A 23,856-nucleotide genomic window follows, 5' to 3' on the forward strand; every position below is an offset into this window, starting at 1 on the left:
ATAATAAAATAAGTAACTAAAACTATATTATATCATGTCAACTTTAGAAATAAAAATGAAAATATCTAGGTCTTCAGTACGGAGCAGCTGTTCACAGAGAATTTCAATAATAAAAAAGTTCATATTTCGAAATCACACATTACATACAAATTATACAAAACTAAAGATCTTTATTGAAATTAGTTCGATATGTAAAGATTCAAATTGATATTTTAAATGCATTGAAACCATTTCTATAAGAGCGTGTCTACGAAAAGAGGCATGCGGGGATATCGACAAGTGATTTGTAATGCACAAATGCTACGTGAACTTGACTTGGGAATATACCGTGAAACGTTACAAGACTGTTCGTTTTTATTTTACTTCTGTTACGTGAAAATTACTTATTTGAACAAAAAATGTTCTAAAATCATTAAATTTTTACTCAAAGGAATGAATAAATATAGCACTTAAAGTACGCCAAACTTGAATACTAGGAAATGTATGCCAGAGCATTGTTTGTCATGTTTTATCTACGACAACGATCGAATCTGGAACCATTATGCTAATTGTTTATGAATATATGTATAAAATCGTTCAGCACCATACAAAAAGGCCAATTAGTAGGCCTATATACACGAATGATACCAGTAACAAATAGGTCTATACTGTTTTATGGCAGTAGTGTAGGCCGCCCATACTGTTAATATGAGCCTAATTTATACTTCAAACATGGCGATGAACCCATCTAAAAGGTGTGTGTAAAATAATATTCTATAGGCCTACAAGTAACAAATGAGAACATAATTATAGGTCCAATATAATATATATTCTTTAGTAATATAATGGATAGGGCCCATTATACTCCTTTTGTTTTTTTAACTTGATTAATCATATGGTAATATATTTACTCTATCCATGGAGAATTTTCCATGCTCTTTTCGAAATATATTTACCGTAACCAATTTTAATCAGAGTTGCAAAGACACTCTTTCATGCACTTATTTGTAAAGTTTGTTATTATAGGGTCTACACAAAAGGTTTTCCAAAGAATAAATTGAAATACTGCCAGTAAAAATATGATTATGTATCGATTTTGTTTCCTTTTGATTGGAAGATGAAGTGTTTATTGCAATCGCTTACTTGCTTCTATCATTTACTTTGACTGTTTGTACGGCGAATTATGTTTAATAGAATCTAGACATAGTACCGTACGGCAATCGGGTGAATAACGGTCTATTGTAAGTTTGAATAAAAGGTTGACATTTTGGTCAACTTGTTGGCTGGAAGTGTTGATCGTAATTTGTCTTCGTTTACGGATGAGAAGAAACTCTAATGTCCTTGTTCAAGGGTAGTTGGTTCGTGCCATCATTTATTTTCCATAATGCATTCCATTAATGCTTTTCCCATCATTTTCACTTCCAACCAATGATAGTAAGAACATAAGTGAAATTACTTAATAATGTTTGGCATAAAGTATATATTGAGGGTACTTATGTGAGCTCCAAACCAATTTATCATCTTTCCTTTATTATGGTTGATAATATACAATAGTTGGCGTTAATCATGAACAGACTCATGATGTGAGAAACATTACAATCTAAAACACAATCGTAGCAGAGTGGGGACCAGTAAAGGGAAGCCTTGAATTTAAATCAAACAGATTACCTTTATGACGTCTATCTTATTGTCTTATTGATATTTTAGAAAAATTATCAGAAAAAGAACGTTTTTAAACTAATGAGTTACTTTTATGAATTTCTCGGTAAAGGTTTGGTTACTCGTCTTGTGTTTTCATCAATACAGTAGGCCTATATTTGTTCACCAAACTAAACCCTTCTGGATGAGTAGGCCTACAACACATTAGAGAATAGATGAGGACTTTAGCCTAAAATTCAGTTCCCAAGTATCCAAGTAAGTATGGAGCAGGGAATATCGACATTTTACTCTTCCTTAGTAGGGCGTTTTCAGTGTGGATTGCACGGAGCATTTAAGTGTACATAAACGAAACGAATACTTGTTTAAAATGTGCATGACAAAGCTAACTCTATATCACTGCTTTAAACTCCTAAAAGAAATGCCGTAATTTCGACCTTTTATTCTTTCTTTTTTACTGCAGCTTTATAATAAATTTATATACGTGAACGTGTCTGACCTCCTTTTGTAAGATTGGAAAATAAAACTAATCAGATCAAATAAAGCTATAAAACAGAAATGCCCATATGATGAAGAAAATGCAAAATAAAAACTAACATATAAAATTACTTCATAACATGACATTATGGAAGCGTGTATAAGGCAATCAAACATCTAATAAAATTAATTATATACCGAGGTACCGTGTGCTGCATATTGAAAATCATGCGCACGGTGCATCAAGCGATCGTGTTTTATTTTTCTAGTAAAACCGAATGAATTAATGGCAAAAAACCGTGGATTGATTTTACCAGGTTTACACAGGCGTCGGCCACATGTACCCATAGGCTAGATTATTTTCCGACATCGGTTCGTTTCGGATGCCCTTGGATTTTGTATTCTGTAAAAATAACTGCGAAAAAACACTCGCCCTACACGGTAAAACATGACACAGTCGGCCCAATGCTTGAATTTAATATTTGGCTAATGTTGTTTAAAGTTTGTCCTGCATAAATGGTTTAGTAACTGGACTTAAAAGTTGCCATTTCAATATAAAAAAATCAAATTAAGCGTTCATATGGCAAGAAGCATGCGAAGGGCGATTTCGGCCCATATTGCAAATACAGAAAGCTCAAGATTTTAAAGCTTTCGTGCATATTTTTTTTTCTTCTGAAAAACAATAAATATGAGCTGTTAATCAGGACAATCAATTGGAAATTATTGACGTTATAATGCAAACAAACATATAAGTATACATAGGCCTACATACATAGCAAGTAATCTTGCCTATACCAGACAACTTCACAAACTGAATAAATCTCGTTTGATACCGTAATAGAATACTGTACGACTTGCAGTAAATAATAAATAGTTTCTAAAGTTTAAACTTATACAATAATGATGATCTTGAGTTAATGGATAACTGGAAAATGGGGATATAAAGAAAAAAATGTTTATTTGATATGCAATTTCTTGGGTGATTTACAAAAATTCTCATCAAGGTGTTGAATAAGATTGCGCTCATTATTCAGGAGGCAGATGTCTCGAAATATACGAGACCACTGAGGCTTGTACGCAGTGTTATTTTCTTCAGCTGTACACTACACTACAGAAGTCTGTCTGCCTTGGGTCTATGGTCGTGTTTATACAACACCCTAAATTTGAACACGGCTTAAATTTTTAGCGTGTTGTTCGGACCGAGGTCAACCCACCTTAACGTTTGCTGTTATACTAGAAATCACGATACCGTGTTGTACCGGAAGTTTCATCAACACGCAGTGCATGCTAGTATAAAAGGTCAAATCGTTGATCGCTTGAATTGAATTGTTGGCTGGGTTGTTGTCAACAAATCATCGTCGCCTCCTCGCTGTCCGATGTATTCGCGCGGTTTTTACCATTTTCATTATTGTATTCGTTCACGTTTGCATTGTTGTTTATTTTGTTCTCGGTTCATTTAAATTAATAAAAGTTATTTTAAGGGTTTCATTGTTTCATCTATACACTATGGAAGAAGATGCCATTTTTGCGATGTTATTTTTTATTCTGTTTGGAGTGGGAAACGATAGTCTATAGAGGCCTACTACCACTACGAGTTGGCCCTACCAGGCTAGGCGTAAGACGTGGTAGGAGGATGATTGCTGGCAGCGAAGCAGCAATAAATGGGCCCAATCTTGTTAGACGTCGCATGACATGATTGATATTACGACCTGTTTTAACGAGAGGTCAAAATATACCCTGAGGACACTTCCAACACGGTAACGGCGACCGGGAATCCACCAAATTTTAGGATTCAGCCAAGTAGCCTTTTTTGCAATTAAAATCTCATTACACGGAATCTCTTTGTTGTTATACAACACACTTCTCGTAGGCGTGTAGAATATGCGTGTAATAGCGTGTTGTATAAACGCGCCCTATGAGTATATCGTAAGAACCGGCAGGTGCTTAGCAAAGAGTATTAAAGTAATGTTCCACGGATGTGGTGCTCTAAAATAGAATTCATTTTGCTTATGTTTTAATATGTTTATGCTTTTAATGTATTAGTTCGTTTAAGTGATAGGCCTATGTGTTTAACGACATAATTTTATACGGTTTACTGTGTGATTGGTGACAATATTGGCAATGGAAAATCCTAGATTTAACTTGCAATACAAGAACGGTGTATCATGTCTAGGGACATGATCATGCAGTATCTTGTCTGTTGACGGCGACAGGAACATCCATTACCTAACTCCTAAATATTAACCTAATTAAAAACACTGCCTAATATTGTGTTTAAATCAAAGATCACCGTTAATAAAAAAAAAGCATAATGACAATAAATCGAGTATTAAGAGTATCCATATTCATTTCTTAATTTTCTAAATCCTTGGAAATCTAAAACAAGAAATATTTCTTACAAACAAGGATATGCATGGCTGCAGCCACGTGCTCCAATTTGAGTTAGTGTTTACCGACCAACCGACCGACCGACATAGTGAGCTGTAGAGTCGCGCGTTTGCACGCGAAAAACGCCGCTCATCTGACGATAACTACCGTCATGCATCTCAATATTTATCAGCAAACATTTTCAAAGACTCTCTTTTCTCAGACGTGTTTTGGGGTGTGCGCATGCCCAGTCCTATTTCCCAAATATTGTACCCATTTTTTCAGCCGTAGTAAACTACAGTATACCGCATAGTAACTGTTTCCTACAGTAATGCCTCCGTTCTCTTAAATATAATTGCCTAAAGGAGCGGCGCAAAAAACACCAACCTTCTGATTTACCACTAATGTATTAACCTGTAAATCAAGGTCAATACCGTATACCAGATAAAAATGTAAATTTTAATTTAGGTTCGTTATTAAAGTCAACATACATCATTAACTTACACAGTTGAATTATTAATGTTTAGTTAATGAGGTGAAAATTTGATTTTGTGTAATACAAGGTTTCTCAACGCCGATAATATACTCCATTTTAAATAATTCATTTTTGAACAAAAGACATAATGTGATATACTGTTGTAATAAAGTTAATTGTAATAATGAGCAATGGTAATGGTGTCAAAGGTCAAGGCCAGTGGGTAAGGGAGGGTTCACAACTGAAAGCAAATCTAAGCCACGTTTTTAGATGCACATAATTATTCAAAAACTTTTAAAATTCCCTGGCACGCATTTCCGGTGAAGATAACAGTCGCTCGTCATTGCGTCCTACTAGTGGTGGGAACCGAAACTATTATTGGTACAGTGTAGTTCACGAAGTGGAACTCTAGAGGGCGATTATTCAGAGCCAGTCTGATTGCAGTTGATGTTATTCAGTTGACAAAGTAGACTGTATAATATTTTCCAATGGTTTAAAGAATGTACAGGGAATAAATTTTATCTAAGTGATGTGTATATAGAACGTCTGAAAATTTCTTTAAAAAAATGCAAAAATAACATCAAAAATACAACGTTGAATTTGTCTGCTTTCTTTATTGCTGTGCCAGAACCAATCTCAATTAAAAAAAAAAAACTCCTCTTAACTTTCTGACCAACTCATTATCTGTACAATAAAACAACGCTTGTTTAACACATCAAGGCTCTAGAAAAGTAATATAATATACAGCTAAAAAAAACATCAACTAACAATAAATTCCCAGCTTTAACAACTGAAATCTGAAACAAATATATATATTTTTCAAAACTTTTTATGAAAGGTAATTGAATATACACAATAAATAAATAATCACCTAACACTCGTTAAAAAAATACTTAAGCGTTAAGTCTATAGACATATAAAAAGTGCCTGTAGACAAATGTGTACACACACATAAGTGACTGTCTATATACACAAATAAAGTGCCTTTAGACAAATGTTATACCCACAGTAAACCCATAAGTGACTTTAGATAATTGTCTGTAAACGTGAGTGTTTTCATATGTGTTTAAAAGTACCAGTGTATATAAAAACAGATTCCTATGTACAAGTGTCTATAAACATAACTGTAAAAGTCAATATTGGTACAAGTTTGTAGGGTCAAGGGTCGCATACTTAGATTTAAACCTAATTGCAACAGCGTTCACACTTTCTAAAAAAAGCAAACAGAGAATGTAAAATAAAAGTGACAGTAATGGTATGAAATACATTAACATGGACAATGGATGTAAACGGATATAGCACTCTGTTAAATAGTCCATTAATACATATAGTAGGGCATTGTTCCACTTTATCGTAATATATCCCTTATGTACTATTGCATTTTATTGTTATTGATCTAAAATTGACCGAGATAAACAATAGATGTTACACTAGCATATCTGCCTTAATCTTGATCCTCACTTGGACCATGGAGAAATGATTATTTCTCCATGCTAGGACACAACGTAGGCTCAGTGCAATTCAGTTGAACAATCATGATACAATGGACCATCTGTCGCTTGTCATTGGTCAACTTTCTTGCATTGCGCTTAGGTCGTTGCCTTGCGTCCTAAGTGGTGACCAAGTTTAAGGTTCACAGTGTGGTTTATTATACAGTATATCACAACTACCCTATATTCATTTTTCTAGCATGGACAAAATATACATCAGTAGGATTTAAATTGAGTAAAAATAAGGTGCTACATTTCTTTTTGATTGTCTTGAAAACAAAGCTTCCACCTCTGTTGTACAGTACATTCAATGTCCACTTTCAAATAAAATGAAGATTGTGAAAGTACAATTTTTTAAAACACAGAAAAGTACCCAGATTGGTTTAAAAAAAAAAGATATCTATTGGAAAACAATTCTCGGTACTGTATATGATTTGTACAATATCATAGGCAAATTCTGTGATAAGTGTGTGATGCCTGTATCAAGTCATAAGCCTAACCTAACCTTGATACACATTTGGTACATTTGTCACACTATATTACATACTTCTGTGATACACTGTGCCACATTATGTATCACATGTGATTACTGTATCAAGTCATAAGCCTAACCTAATCTTGATACAGGTGCCACATTTGATACATATGCCACACTATATTAAATACCTCTGTGATACAGTGTCCCACTATGTATCACATGTGATGTCTGTATTTTTGTTTTTAAATCCTATATTAAATTTTGTACATAATTTAGTTTTCTTGTAAATAGGCCTATTGTTAAATAACTTTTACTTTTATTTTAATCAATCAGGGCTTAGTACCTTCTCTCAAGAAGTGCGCACGCCACTGTTTTAAAAGTTAACTTCCAAATAAATTATTTGAATATTACATAATTTGCCTATGATAATGTCATGACGAGATACAGTACAGAGAATCAGTTTAACAATAGAGACTGGGGTTGGTTTCTTTTTCTTTTGATTTGAAAGGGAAAGATAGAGTGAGGTCTAAGTAGAATACTTTTACTCAATAATAAATAGCTGATGGCTGTGAATCTAAGTACACAATTCAATCAAGTACCATCAGTGATCACAAAATTAATTTTAACGATTTACAAATGAAAACATACATTTTTATTTTTATATAAAACTGATATGCTATATTACAAAAAAAATTGCAAAGATAAAATTGTATAAACAAAACAGTCTGTGCATAAATAAATCATAATTCTACAAAATAACTTTCTTTTAAATGCTATAACTAAAATAAACGGAGAGATACAAATATATTTAAGATATAGTGTAATAGCGTATACCAGCATGTTGTATAATAGAATATGTAACAGGTTCATAACCCAGCACATTATATAACATTTCATACTGAATAAAGTAGGCATTTATGATGTTAATTATAGATTATTAAATCAATATGATAATTTATTATTATCATATTGTTAAGTACTTAGTTTAGTATTGATGATGGTATACATTTCAAATGAATGAATAATATAGTATTCAATATGTAAATATGTTAGTATTGTAGATCTGTAATATTGTTTTAATATAACCTTTTGATGACATATGCTATCATTATCACATGTTGATTTGCTATCAATGGTATTTGCATACAGATGGTTCAAACTAGTCTGATAGTACAACAGCTGATCATCGGAAATATCAGATTTCATTTTGCAGATACTACCTATTGGATTGCAATATAACAACTTTTCGTTGTAACGACGCACCACTCAACTACCCGCTTAACGTGTAACAGAATCATATGAGCATGAGCCAAATGACTCAGAAGTTATGTAGTTGGAACATAGTTTAAAACATTTAACCATAAACTCTATTGATATATATAGCATCGTGATAGTACTCTATTGAATGTTAGTTAAACACTATAGCATCGTGATAGTACTAATATAGCATTTTCAATATATTGTAGGTTGATGGTATACATAATGGAAACCTATTGTTAAAACAGCAAGCTGCAATATAACATTTACTATACTCTGTATAATCTATTTACTGTACTGTAAATAACATGCCTGATATCAAGTAGATGGTACATACTATAGCAGGTTGCTAGGGTGCACATAAAGATGTAAATAATCTTTAGGAAATTCAACCAACCATTGCATGATATATTTAATTAAAGATATATTTATCATAATATTCATAATTGATACTTAAACTCTCTTCATTGTTTAGTTTCTAATGTTTAAGGAAAGTTAGGAAATTATACGATAATTGAATATTTCAATAAAAATACATTAAAAAACCTCTTTTCTTTTCTTGAATGTACAATGTTAAAAGTACAGCATCTGTTGTAGGATTATTACGTAGGTGTCGCTAAATTATACAAAAACAACATAACTAAATACCAGCACATCTCAAAATTCATTCATCTCCAAAGTTTAAATATACATGCTGATACACAAAACAAAACAATACAAAAATAATGTGATTGATGTATTCACTGATTTCTGTTATTTTACAAAATAGCATTGAATAAAGCTGACTAGGTCAGGATATCAGAACAAATTAATATAAAGAACTACATCTCTGCGGCATCACATTGTTTGGTCATAACATGAAAAATATTTAAAATGTATATATTAATTCTGAAATTTAAAAAAAATAAAATCTATGTTCACATTTTTTCAAAAGGTATGACATGAAGTTCGCCTTTTGAAATCTTAAAACACAGATCAATATGCATACATTTTATCTTGTTCCCATTCTATAAATAAATTTAAAAATGATAATAAAAATGTAGTAAGTAAATAAAAATAACCTTTTATAAGTACTTTAAGTGCCTTTTAAGACAAAATTTACGGCTACGAATTTGTATGTGTTCATATGATTTTAATAAACTTTATTTAAACAATATTGTTCCATAGATAATTTTATAGACAAAACACACAGATGAAGAAAACTATATATTTCAGATTTGTATAGAAAGTATATTTAAAATATTAAAAAGGATCATTTGGGAAATAACAATAACTAAATAGTTAGAAGGCAAGACAGAGTATCGTTTAATATGTTGGTTTTGTCTGTATGCTATGTATAACCACCCTGGATAAAAATGCTCTTTACAATATTTTTAATCTAAAAACATAAAAAACCAAAAACATAGGACAATTAGTGTTTGTGTTCTTGTAATAGAGATATCCATTAATCTTAAAGAAGCAATCTCTAGTTACAATAGATCACTACAATATCTGACACGCTTTATTTCAGTGTCATCAGCAATGAAGAAGGAACACAGAAAGTATTCGCATACCAGATAAATAGGACATAGTCAAGTATTTGAAGTAAACAGAGCATTTAAATCATTTAATTAAAATAATGAGCCTTTACAAAAACTGTTTTGTTTGCTATCAATAAATGTATCCATAAATATCAATGATACAGTGTTTTACATAATAAAAATCACAATGGATTTTCCCAATATTTGTTAATATAGATAATATTATACATTATTTTGATTTCAAAATTCTTTCCAATTTGTAATTTTAAATTAAAAAAAAATGTGTCCATCTTCCCATTGGCCCTTATAAGTTTTAAAAAACTCTTTCCCTCTTTAGTTGAATTTGAAAGCAAACAAACGGGCCTAACAAATTCAACGTTAAAATACTGCCAAATAGCACATTTTAACATTTGTTGTAAAAAAAGACTATTTAAATCTTTAAATGTACAGACTTTTAATCATAACATAAGTTAAATTAATAACAACAATGCCATCTATTCCTATACCCTTCTCGTTGCACTTGATGTCCAGAAAGCAGTACCAACATACTCACAAAGGCAACACCAAAACTGACAACAAACAGGAGTTCCATTTTTTTTCTTCAGATATCTATACACTTATAAGGCAGCATAAGAAATTTTACATACTTTATACAAATATTTATTAGGTTTCATGCCGTTACAGTAGCCGTCTTCATTGATAAGTCCTGAGGTGCTTCTGTTAATTCTAAAAGTCTTTGCGGTGGTCGCGGTAGTAAGTGTAATGGTGTTTGTCCCGTTAATGCCCCTGTAAAACCGGAATGCGACGAGTGCGTGAGAAACGGTGCTTGTGGAGGGTATAGCATGAGTGGGGGCGTGTACGCTATGGGGTGCGTTGCAAGCTGAGGTTGTGGGGAGTGGACGAATGTTTGTACACAATGTGAAGGAACAGACTGCGAAGAAGTATGCGATTGAGTGTCCGACGTGCTGGAAGATTGCGACTTTTCGTGGTGTTCAGAATTGCCGTTCAACAACAAGGAACGAGTAACCGCAACGGGCACGGGCGAATGCCTTTCATTCGTTTGCATGGTACCGTTTTCACCGTTGCTTGAAGATACAGGATTTTGTTCATCCCCACCACAATCCGAATGATCGTTAGAATTGTCGTCGTCATCGTCTCCTTTTTCATCTCCACTCACATAACGAATACATTTCTTCTTTCTCCTGTAATATAAGAAAATCCATCATACATTAGTTTTATTTTAATGGCCTGGTCATCTGAGGTAAAGAGCAATCTACTAAAGCAGAATGAGAGATAAGTTAGTGCATTTCATTAGATGTATGTTGGCGTGGACATGAACCAAGTCCATCAATCAAACAATTAGTCAGACAAATAATTAGGAGTACCATCTAATGTGTCTCATAGACATAGTAAATGGCAGTTGCTAAGCAACCGACCCTGCAATTGTAACAAATCGGTAATCGACTGTCAACAATGTGGGCTAAACGACTTTGATTAGAGTGGTTTTTTTTGCGGCAAATCGCATCGAACATCATTTCGTTAGGGTAACAGAACGTGTACGGCTACTGACCTGCAGGGTTTACACCAGTAATCTTGCTGATCGACGCCAAATCGAGCACGGCACTTCTTGGGAGTGGAAGCGTCTGTTGAAAAATAACAAATAAAAAGACATCAAACACGTATCAATCACATTACGTTCGCACATTACACTTCATTAATTGTCTGCCTAATAAATGATCCTTATATTAAATCGTAAAAAATACATTTTATTACCAGTAATAAAAATTCACTTAAAACTTTAATCAGAAAAACTTTTACAATAATTGATAGTGATAATAAAAGTGAAAAATCATAAATTCTTCTTCGAGATGCTTTTCTTTATGAATATTTGTCAATTCGTGGAAACAATAAAAAAAGATGCATATCTATAATATGACAGAGAGTTGGTCGTTTGTGCATTTAAAAAAACATATTGGAGTAGAATGGGAGTGGGAAGGGTGCGTACCCACTCAGAGAAAGGTATTTCTTATTATTTCAACTAAAAACTAAACTTCATTTATTCGTCATTTAGAAATTATAGACGATCAAAAAATTGTCACATTTTCAAAGGTTAATAATTAATAATCCATCACAGAATATCTATACAAATCTATTTTTTGCAATGAAAAAAAAACCAACACAAAAACATGACAAAGACAAAGGTCGCGATAGACAAAACGTAAAAGAAAAACAAATTAGAAAGTGAGGTGAAAAGGCAATGCTGACGGTCAATAAGAGAATAATTTGGTAAAAAGCATTCATTATGATAAAAGCTGTTGTACAGTATTTATTTAAGGGTAAATAATGAGGATAAAAAATAGAACAAAGTGTCGGGAGACGCTGTCAGTATCAGGCGTTTGTGGATTCAATCAAACGTTGTATTGAATATGCTTTAACACGAAGAAATAAATACGGGACAAAGGTGTTTAGTGTTCTAGGCTGATATTTTGTTGGTCTATTTTTAATGACAAGTATGAAATTTTGACAGAGTGATCGAAATCCCAAAGTATACTGTATTCGGCGTAATAACTACCGGTACATAATAATTTTGATAATTATATATTTTTTATTATATGCATTAAATCATGTAAAAAATTTGATCAAATAATACAAACATTGGCTAATTACTTCATGATTTTAAACTAATATGGTAATAATTTAATTTTTCTACTTTTCATGTTATTTCATATAATAAATTATATATATAAAAGTTAAATGATATAAAAAGTTAAAAGATACTTTAATGTAAAGTAACATTAGTAACAAATATATTTTTAAAATGGGCCAAACCATTATGATTATAGGGTTGGTTTTTATTTGATATTTGTGTAAAATGATTAGATACTATGGCATCTGCTGTAAACGTTGACTTAGTTGTAAAATCGAATGAAATCTAGTTTCTTTTTTTTATGAAACATGTTCTCATCATCAAAAGCGAATTAACTTTTAACGCACTCATTGCTCCGTCTTCATCACCATTAGAAGCGACGAAATTGGGTTGGGTCATCAAAATGTCGACGAGAAATGAGAGGTAAAAACACATATAAGGCATTTTTTATTCTTTTCCTAGATGCATAACTAGGACGGTCACATGATCAAATTTCAACATAAATATTAAAAATGAAAATTAACAATGCTATACATACACATACATACAATTTTAAAAATATAAAAAAATATATAATTTTACGGTTAAATATATTAATTATTTTACAGTATAATTAAAACATATTTTTATTTATTAAATACATTTTCATAGTTTACACAGTTTATAAAGAATTTAGTAAACTGCAGAAAATAGCAAATGTTTATGAAATCCGTGTTTAAAAAAATCATTTTGATTTCATTTCATTACATTTAATAACTTTGGTTCGTAAATAATGAAACATTATACCGTATATAGAAATATAAAAACAGAGAATGAAGGCAAATGTCAGAAAAGATGATTGGGCGAGCCTATACATAAAAATGATCTCTTCCTATAGTAAGTGAATTATTATATTAACAGGAAATATGCATTGGAATCCTATCAAAGTTTAAACTATTACAATTTAAAAACTAATCTGAAAATGTGGAATGCGAATAAATATGTGACAATTGGGAAATAAATCCTGTTATTATTAATGGCAGGAGCAGGCAATATCGGATGTTCTACCAGTGAGAATGATGACAGACAAGCTTCTATCGAAACACATTCTAAAAGTGCTATGACTTTTGATGTGGTAGAAACTAAGCCTAGATAGTCTATGGGATTATGTTGTTAACAGGCAATGATTCGCACCAGTGCAGTGGCTCCATGCGTACACTTACAACCTTGATGAAGGTCTTTGCTCGGCCTAGCACAACCATTACAATGTACGCATGGGCTGTACAAGTCCCCAACCATTATCAACGCCATTACGACTATAATTACATCGCATTAAACTTTTTAACCACTTACGTGGAACAATGCGTGCTTGTAACACGTAAATGCACTATATACATGATCACCAATGCCTGCAATATTATATCAACTGAATGTATTACCACATATAACAAACATGTGGCAAGTAATATATTGCCAAGAAAGATGATACTTTTATCAATCAATACATATAAAAACTATGAATTATAGAAAAATAATTATAGAAAATGAGTAAGGTAATTTGAATGTGAAAATTTGGATTTGGACCTTTCGATGGAAACCCTCCCAATTACATTGTTTTTATATTAGAGAACCAAAGTATTTTTTATATTTTGTTTTAATGTTGTATTCTTTCAACTAAAGAATAATTATGAATAAATATTAAAACATTATTTAACAGAATAAATTGTTGTTAATCTATTCAATACATTGGTTGATGTAACTTTAAGTATTGGAATACATTTCCTTCAGGGTATAATAAACAAACTAGACATAAATATTAATGATTAATCGATAATCATTAAATACAGTAACTAACAATCTTAATTAAATATAATATATTCAGTCGCATTCATCATTACCAATTGAATTATATTGTATAATTTATATTATTCATAATTTAATAAAGGATTAATAGTGTAGTATTACTACTGTATGTCTAATCAAAAAGGCCACTATATATTTTATATAATATATTTTGCCCTATCATATATTATATACTTTATATTATTCATATTTCAATAAAGAAATATATGCGTTAAACATTAATAGAACTAACAAACAAGTCAATTATATATCATATTGTTGTCCTTACATACTTTATATTATTCATCTTTTAAAGGAATAATTGTTTAACATTACATGTCATAAAAAAAGAAAAAATATATACAGTTTTACATGTTAAAATAAAAACACAACATTTCAAATAAGTGTAAATGTCTGTTTGTGAGATGTAGATTGGCTTACATAGTGTATATCTCAACATTGAATTCAATAGCTGTGAATGTGATAAATTCAAATAATCCACACTACTACAAAAAAAAGACACAAAAGTATATTTATTCAACACGCTATACAAACACACACAAACGTTCGATCAGACGAGGCACTTCATTTCACACACGCAAAAATTGAAATATTCTTCTGGGAGATAAAAACATAACCGTTACAAACTGCTCGTATTTCATAACAGAACTTGTCAGTGTATGGTTTTAAAGCAACGATCGCAATATCTTCACCAACCGTTTGCCTTCTGACTAACAGTGTATTAGCATATGGTTGATGTAAGTAAACTTTTAACACCGGATAATGTCTATTTCATTACACACTTTAGATGCGTTTTTTTTATTATCTGTGGTATGTATTGTGACAATGGCTACATCACGTGTTAACGGTTCACACAATGTGAGTGAAAGCAGGTTGGATCAGCGTCATCATATCAAGCACGAGAATGCCATAGGAAAAAAAACTATTATGAAATGAATTTATTTAGAGCGCATCAACAACAAACTAAATAGTTCATCAATAAACTTTAGCGGTGTTAAAATATTTGCGTTGTTTTTATTTTATATAAGGAAGTACTATAGTGATGAGATTCAAGATTTAATTTATAATATGGAAAATAAAACATTCAAATATATATATATTTTGTTTATACTGTAGTTATATTGAAATAGTATTTGCTATTTTTGAATTCTAAACAGACTCAAAAGCACCTACATATTTGAAGGTATTAATATTATTTTATACAAAATGTCTTCTACTAAGATCACCTTAAACAAATGCATCAAAGAGATCAAGAAAAATGGGTTGTTTTTATCAGATTTATTGAACTAAAACCTTGTAATGCAAAGTGCTATACTAGATCTGTTGCGGCAAATCCTTTAAGATAAAGCTTGCCGGACTAAAGAGTGCACTTGCATGTCAAAGGCTCTTATTAACAAATTCTACAAATAGTTCAGTTTTCTTCCTAAATATATAATGAAATTGATTTTTTACTATGAGTGAAATAATAATTTTTGTAATTAATAGTGTTCAAAATATTCTAATACATTTTTTTGATAAAAGCTAGTGATAGTAGAATCCTTATTATAGGGGGGGAACTTCAGGATACAATAAAGTATTTGTTTCCCATTTAACTTTGTCAAGCGCCTTTGAACATTACTTTTATGGATACCGGCGCTATATAAGTCTGATTGATTGATTATTGTGTATATAGGCTCTTGTTTTCTATTTAAGGAAGGGTTCCAGAAAATGTTTAACTTACTACTATTATAACAAGCAGTCCCACAGAATAGTTTTTACAGATCATTTAATTCAAACAGTATTAATCAGAGTACCAAAAACAAAATGTAATGCACTCTTATCATTCCAGAGGATAGGGGTATAGGTTGGCGGAGTTGAGGAGGATTGCTTCATTTAATTTCATTGACAAGATTATGATTTACAGAAAGAACTCCACTAAAAAAAGGTTAAAAAAAGGGACAATTCCAACTTTTACACAAACTCTGGTATCCCCAATAACTAAGTAATTTACTAATAGTTTGTATATATTGGATGCCAATATAATGAGTTCTTAGAAAATATAAGACCATATTAAGAAAGATTAGGTTTAAGCTTCATTAATCTTACATTAAGACTTAACACATACACTGAATGTGGTAGATCTTAAACGATCTCCATCCAAATCTACTGTATCTGTATTTACAAATCACTTCTCTTCTTACCTTGCCACTTGGTCCAAATATTTCTTTTATACATTACAGCATGGATATATCTTACTCTTAATTACTAAACTGATCATAGTGTATTAATTAGGTGATCATTTAGAATAAAATGATCACCTATTGTTATTGTATGAAATCTTTATTATTATTATTATTAATAATTCTATTTGATTGATAAATGAACCGCATTGGATTGCACATCATATTGCAAATATTAAAAGGTAACTTTTATGAATAAAGTTTAACTGTAGACACATTGTTTTTTGTAAAAAGATGTATAGTATTCACCTCTGGACACACAGAAACAAATCCTCTTCTTTTAAAGACACTTTAAAAATGTATGAGGCAAAGTAATAAACATTCTTATCTTGCAGAATAAAGATTTAGTAATTATACTACCTAATTTTATATGAAGTATTTTTCCCAATACATACCCATAACCCATGACCTATAACCCCTACTTGACCTTGTAACAAGTAGTCTGCTGTGCCAAGATTGGCTTTGTTTTTATTTAAAATTTCTCACTTCACATTCAGTGTGCTTCTCAACAGCTAGGGCTCCTGACAGTCTACGAATCGTTTAAATCCAAACCTACATTGATGTCCCATATTTAACCAAATAAACGATTTAAACATTGTAGGCTAAGATTTAAGATGTACAGTATAAAAATCAATGATGGATATAGATTGTGTAATGGCAAGTTGGTGGCGCTATTAATTTCAATTAAAAAACAACACTGCAATGGAATGCTAATTATAATGTACAAATTTATTATAATTTAGTTTATATTTTATTTTTGCTAGGGTTCTTATTAGTTCAATTAAAATTAAAATCAATAACAAAAATGATTTAATAATTATTTGAGAAGTTATATATAGGATTAGGGAATTTAGAGCCTTAGCCACTTATGAATGAAAGATACAGTACTGTATGGTTGATACTATTGTGGCAATTACAACTACACCTATATTTAACTGAATAATTAAAACTGTGACAGATTCAGAGAGGAATCTCCTTTATCTGTAACCCCTTGAATATCACAAACAGGACATTCTAAATAACTTGTAGTTGTAATAAATAATTGATGTTTTGAGTATTGAAATATTCATGTTTTTGCTGATTTCAATCAAGCCACGAACACAACTCTGTCATTGCTTCGGGCTTACAGGACCATTTGCAGAAATTAATGGCAAAAAGAGAAATTACTTTTGGATATCAAGGGACGTAACCTTCAATGGTTCTCTTTGTGTATCTCACACGTCGATTCTGCGAGCAAAATATTTGGTTTACGTAATATGTGTCACTGGACAATTAGAGGCTACTGGCGAATTGAGTGTTTCGTCATGCTAGAAATGGCCTCACAAATTCAATTTTGGCCAGAGGACGTAGAGTTCTATTCATACTATTACAGTTGATTTATACCGTGATTGCCATTAAAAGTCGCTCTTCCCCGTGGCATTGGATAGCGCCCTACTTAACACTGAGATTAGTTAAATCTATTAATATCAACAGAATTTATAATCATTAAATTTCTGATTTAAAAAAAGTGGTTGCAAACATGTGTAGATTTTGTGTAATTGATGTAATGCATCAAAATAAATTGTAGTATTTGATTATTTCTATTAAACATCAAACAAAGACTATTTTACTATTTGAAAACTGACCAATGTTAATAAAGAGTGACTACTTTAACCAAGTTACAAAAGATGTTACCTAATTAAGTTAACAGGTCACCAATGTTAATTACAAGATTACTTTATAACTATAGGTTATGAACATGTTAATTACTTTATAAACATGTTATCTAACCAGTCAACAAACTATAAACTATTACATTGTCATTATTATTACAGACACTATTGAAACATGTCAATCAAACTCCCCTAAAAACTCTAAAAAAAAACAAAACAAAACTAAAACAGAATTCTCGTAAAGGACCAAAAAATACTTTTTTCCACGAGATAAATAGAGTCCAGTCCAAGTTTTATAATAAATTATTAATAAATACAGTATAAACGATTTTCTGATGTATTTTTTATATACCACTACTGTAGATCGAATAAGTTAAAAAGAATGCATTTTACAATATTTTACTTTAAAAATACATTTAATTTGGGACAATTTGAAGTCTGTATTTATACTTTAATGTACAGATTGACACACAAAAGTCAAATGTAATGTTTAAAGCTATTAGTAAAATCTTTTCGGTTAAGCATTATTTGTTTCTTCTGACGACTTCTAAGAAATACACGTTACATTTATCCCGCATTTAATCAAGGTCAATCCACATGGATAACCCTAATAGATAAAACTAACACTCATACATTTTTGTGTCCACATTAGATGGAAAATACAGTTACGATATTAGTAAACTACATTTGAAGAACACATTTTGACAAATATGCACGACCCTGACTGAATTAAATGCCTTTACAGTCTCAAGGAGATAAAAACGCAAAGGGTTGCGACAAAAAGCTAGCATCATTAGAATCTTATTGGTACGGTGCTAAGAAGCAATATATATATAATCACCAGTCGTTTATAGGACTTAATTCCTATCAAAAACATTTAGAAATGATTCTAAACATATTAGTCGGATTTCTATCCTAGAAGCACTCACAATAGAAAAACGTGAAGATGTTGACATTTAGAGTTTATAGAAACAATCAAACAATGAATTTGGCAAGATATTTGTAAAACGTACAGAGAGACACAACCATCTTCTATCAAATGCCATGAATGAAAAATATGGACAAAAGACATTATACATAAAGATAATAAGTAACAATAGCAATCTTCTGAATTAAAAAAACATCAGCTTTTCCATTAGTTATTTTTACTTTGTGTTTATCAAGACGACGTCTCTTGGGTGGATTCTCTAAGATGGCAATTTTTAAGTGATGGAAGAGTGTTTTAAATGCGATTAATTAACACTATACAGTAGAAAGAATTTTTATATAATAATTAAGAATAAGAATTCTATTTTCCAACATACAGTAATTAGTAGAAGTATATTGTAATGGACATTATATAATGTTGTATGAATAAATTAATGAAAGTATAGTTATTTTCAATACTGCCCCTCTTTTCTTTTTCCACTCTTGTTTGTAAAAAATGGTGCTTACCTAAAGTGACCACTTACAAGAGCTTCGGCCGATTGAACAAAATGCACCTTTGACCAATGTTTTGTGACATTTCAAATGCAGAGTGTCTCATTTTGCAGATGTTATAATTTATTTCTTTCATCTTTCGTTATATGCGAGTGGCAATTTGTGTTATGTGCCTTCATGTTGTTATATACAAACGTAACCTTCAAATGCCATCTACTTAAGATCAAATTTAAAACAAATAATGATTGTTTTTATATTCGTGCAACGGAACAAATACTTTCATTCGTTAAAAGATTAAATGTTCTATTTCACCCCATAAAAATAGTTGGTCAATTGCACTTGAACATTTATTTGAATAAAATTTGAACTAAATTATTTAAGATAATTTGTGGGTGCCGATATATAATTTTCAGAATTTTGTAGAGGAAAAATGCATTTGTTGTCAAACAAACTTTTAGGTGGTGACTTTATTGAAAGTAACTTATCTACAACTTATTCAATTTTATGGTCAAGAAATTCTGCAACTCCAACTAACAAACAAAAAATGTGTTTAGATTTCACTGTCCATATGTTATGAAAGAAACTATATATCAGGATAGTGAACTTATGTGTGAACCTGTAAACGTTCACATATGTCATCTTATTTCTAACTGCTCCAGCCACGTTGAAGGTGTTAAAAAAGCCCCGACAAACCACGCCTTCCCTAATACCGTTGTGAAACTTGGCACAGTATTTAATACAATAAAACCTGAGGATAAATACATTATTCTAAACACATTCATGTGAATTTTCTCTCATTTTACTAACGTAGCATAACTGTTGAGATTCAAAAATAAATTTGATGGTAATTATTCCGTTCTGATATTTCATTTCTGTAAGTGTTTATGTTCACCAAGGCATAATTGATTATTATGTGCTGTTTATTGAATATTATTCTTCAGTCAGCACAATATGTATCTGATTCAAGATTAAATGGGGAGGGACTGGGTATAAAGGGATTGGGGAAAGGAACATTTGAAGGGTGTCTGTCGAAATAAGCCACTGTGTTTTAGTATAACAAAATGTTTGTATGGATGATAATCCTAAGACTCTGTCTACACTATCAAACTGTATGTGACAAAAAAATGTGATGTGCCCATATATGGACATGATGATGTCATATCACTTCCATATTTAAGCACTACCAAATTTGGACACATCACACTCTTTAAATCAAACTAGTTTGATAGTGTAAACAGAGCTTTACATAACAATAATACAAGAAATCTTGGTTATAGATTACATGTGCTTATGTTTCATATTCTCTGACATTACAGTAAAAAAAACTTTTTATTATGTTAACTAAACGATGATATAACAAATTCTGACCACACTTCCAAAACCAAGTACCTCATCAAAGAGAAGGAAAAGTCTAATTATACTAAAGCAGCTTGCAATTCATATAATACACATGTGACTCAAAAACATGTTAATATCATACGTAAACTATGGATTAACACATTTAGCAGGTCACTTGTGTGAATCCCAGAAGTACTAGATACAGAATATACATATTAATGCATAGATACAAAGTCGCTGGCATTGCCGATGGTTCTAAGAACATTCCTCAATGGAAATTGGACTTGAATATTCTGAAATTAGCATTACCAACAGAATACTTATTGACAAAATAATCACCGTAACTATTAAGGCAAAAATTCTCAAGGCTAAATTACTGTGTATATTTCATAAAAAGTGCAGATTTTTATGTAACCCATCTGTTAAGTATTTATCACATTTAACGAGGAAAAATCAAAGAGTACCTTGAATTCATATATCTCGTAAAGATTCGTAATTTTGTATTAGTATTTTAGTAATTGGAACAATACCGATATTGTAGCCGTTTCCTGGGCCTAAATAGAGCCATAAATAACTAAACAATTTGAACCAAACCGCACTGTCTGCTTGTCTAGGTTCTCAGTGGTGTGTATTGAGTATGGTATTTTTTAAGCATAGTTCAAAATAAATATTCAACTATATAGCATTAATTGATTGATTACACATTTGTAGGGGATGAGGGCAAGACCTAAAAATGGTGAAATGAAGGTCTGAGTTTAATTGAATGTCCTATTTCTTTCTACATCTTTTCTTATAGATGAGTAAAAACTCCTCTTTGATACATTTACTGTACACTTTCCTATAAACTAATGGGAGGGTGCAAATATATATTTTAACACAACTCCCATTCAGGGGACATTTTGTTGGGTGGAAGATCTTTTATATTTGTTCATTGCCTTTGTTATTCAACACATTTAAGTGCTGTAAAGGTTGAACAAACATATCGAAAGTTTTTAAAACAAAACTAACAATAAAGAATATTCAATCCTTGAATAATCTCTTATATTTAATTAATCAAAAGATATAGATATTTAATTATATACGCACAGTAGATAAAATTAGCATTGATGAAAGTTAAAATTGGACAAATTGAAATGAATAAATAAATATATTACATTCAGAAAATCATTAAAGAACAGCAAACTAGATTTTAGAATATTGAAGACTATTGATACAGAATAAGATATTACTTTGATTTAGCTACACAAAGAATTTATATTTTTATTTAGAAATAACTTTTTGATTATTAGATAGTTTGGTATTGGTAATATAGTAGTTTATTTACTTAAAAAAAAATCATATTTATGTAAACTGTTGAAATGATTGCACATTTCAACGAGCAAGACATTTTTAGCAATGGAATTGTATAATGTTGAAAGTCAAAGTAAAACTTCTTAAAAAGAATATATGCAAATCATTATGTAAATTAGATGTAAATATTTATGTAAATTAAAATGTAAATGTATGCAAATTATGCAAATATAATCTTGCTAGGTATCTACAATCTATTATCTGCATGTTAAAAAAAAATCAAGAATTCTTTTGCAGTTCTATTTTGAATTCTCAAAGCCAACATATTTCCAACATCAGTGCACAATATACTGGGGAGGCATCCCCCGAGATTCTATCTCAACTGCAATATTTTAATCCTGGTCAATTTTTAGTAGCAAGGGTAATTATTTGAAACGCATATTGCCTATTAAATGCAAAAGATACTCCTTTAACGGCACATTGGGGGTTTACACTGAACAACTAACAAATGAATAATGAATAAGAAACTGAATAAATAAGGGATCAGGTATAGGTTGTAGTGGTTATTACCTATCTGAAGCTGTGATTGGCTGCTTTAAAAAAAAATGGATTCATTGCGACAGTGGTGATGATGAATAACTATTTGGTTATTATTTAAATTATCAAAATATAACTAGTAATAAATATTATCTTATAGCTTTATGTTTGTAGATTAGACCGTAAAATAGGCTTCTAGAGTATGATATATTTTTGTTGTACAGTATCCAAAATTAAAGGGGTAGATCCAGAAAATATAGAAATGAAAAAAATAAAAAACAAATATTTATATATTAATTTTTAATTAATAACTGAAAACGATGTTAGAAAAATGTCCAAAAATAATACTCCAAGAACAAAAATGTAACATTTAATTGTAGGAAAATGTCATTGTTTTGATATTAAACAAAAATAAAATGTTACAAAGGTAAATAGTCATTAATTTAATTCTAGATGAAAATTCTAATTAAAAAAGAAACGAAAGAAACACATATTCCCTAGATGACTATGGCAAAGTTTGATTTAATTGTTTTTCAACAAAACACGGCTGGCTCTGAGGGTGTGTGTGCGAGTACCAGATTTCTATCAACACCATCTGCCATCCTCATTTGCTCCTTGTTGCCTGGGGGTACAGTACTGATTTTGGTATAAGAAATGCAATTCATAATTTAAATACAAAAAAAAGAGAATCATTGCATAAAGATATATTTCAATCAACTTTAAATCATCATTGAATCAATGATAAAGATGAAAAATCACATGTCAATGGTATGTGAAATAAATGTTTTTATTTATAAAATTATTCAATAGAATTAACAATGAAAAAACTGGTAAAAATACAAAATGCAGAGAATGACTGGGTTAGTGCTATTTACTTACTCAGCCCATATTGAAGATATGGATAAGATTTTAGTAAGCTTAAATTGTGATGATAATTTTTTATGAAAATCAATCGGCACAGTCTGTTATCACGCAAACAAACAAAACAAATCAAATATATAAATATCAAATAAAAAATATATAAACAACAGAAGAAACCGTGTTTGCAATACATCAATTATTTTAAGATAAAAAATAATAATTTATATCTTCTAGTGCATTATATAATTTTCTATGAAAAATTAGTGGGCGATGAGGTCTAACAAGAACTAATAGTTGAAATGTCTGGGGATTAGCTGATCCATCATGTGGAAATACTCCTTATTTTTCAAAA

General features: G+C 30.7%; 1 protein-coding gene across 1 annotated transcript in view; it reads right to left on the reverse strand.

The window, feature by feature from the left end:
- Positions 1-5,548: 5,548 nt before the first annotated feature.
- Positions 5,549-23,856, reverse strand: part of LOC140051449 (transcription factor 7-like 2) — an 86,500-nt gene continuing 68,192 nt past the window's right edge. Inside the window, exons 9-10 of the mRNA XM_072096670.1 lie at positions 11,270-11,342; positions 5,549-10,901 (exon numbers count right to left, since the gene is read on the reverse strand). Coding sequence (XP_071952771.1) covers positions 10,370-10,901; positions 11,270-11,342 — 605 coding nt within the window. The 3' untranslated portion in view covers positions 5,549-10,369. The remainder of the gene's footprint in view (positions 10,902-11,269; positions 11,343-23,856) is intronic.

Source organism: Antedon mediterranea, chromosome 6, assembly GCF_964355755.1.
Source record: "Antedon mediterranea chromosome 6, ecAntMedi1.1, whole genome shotgun sequence".
NCBI classification, from domain to species: domain Eukaryota; kingdom Metazoa; phylum Echinodermata; class Crinoidea; order Comatulida; family Antedonidae; genus Antedon; species Antedon mediterranea.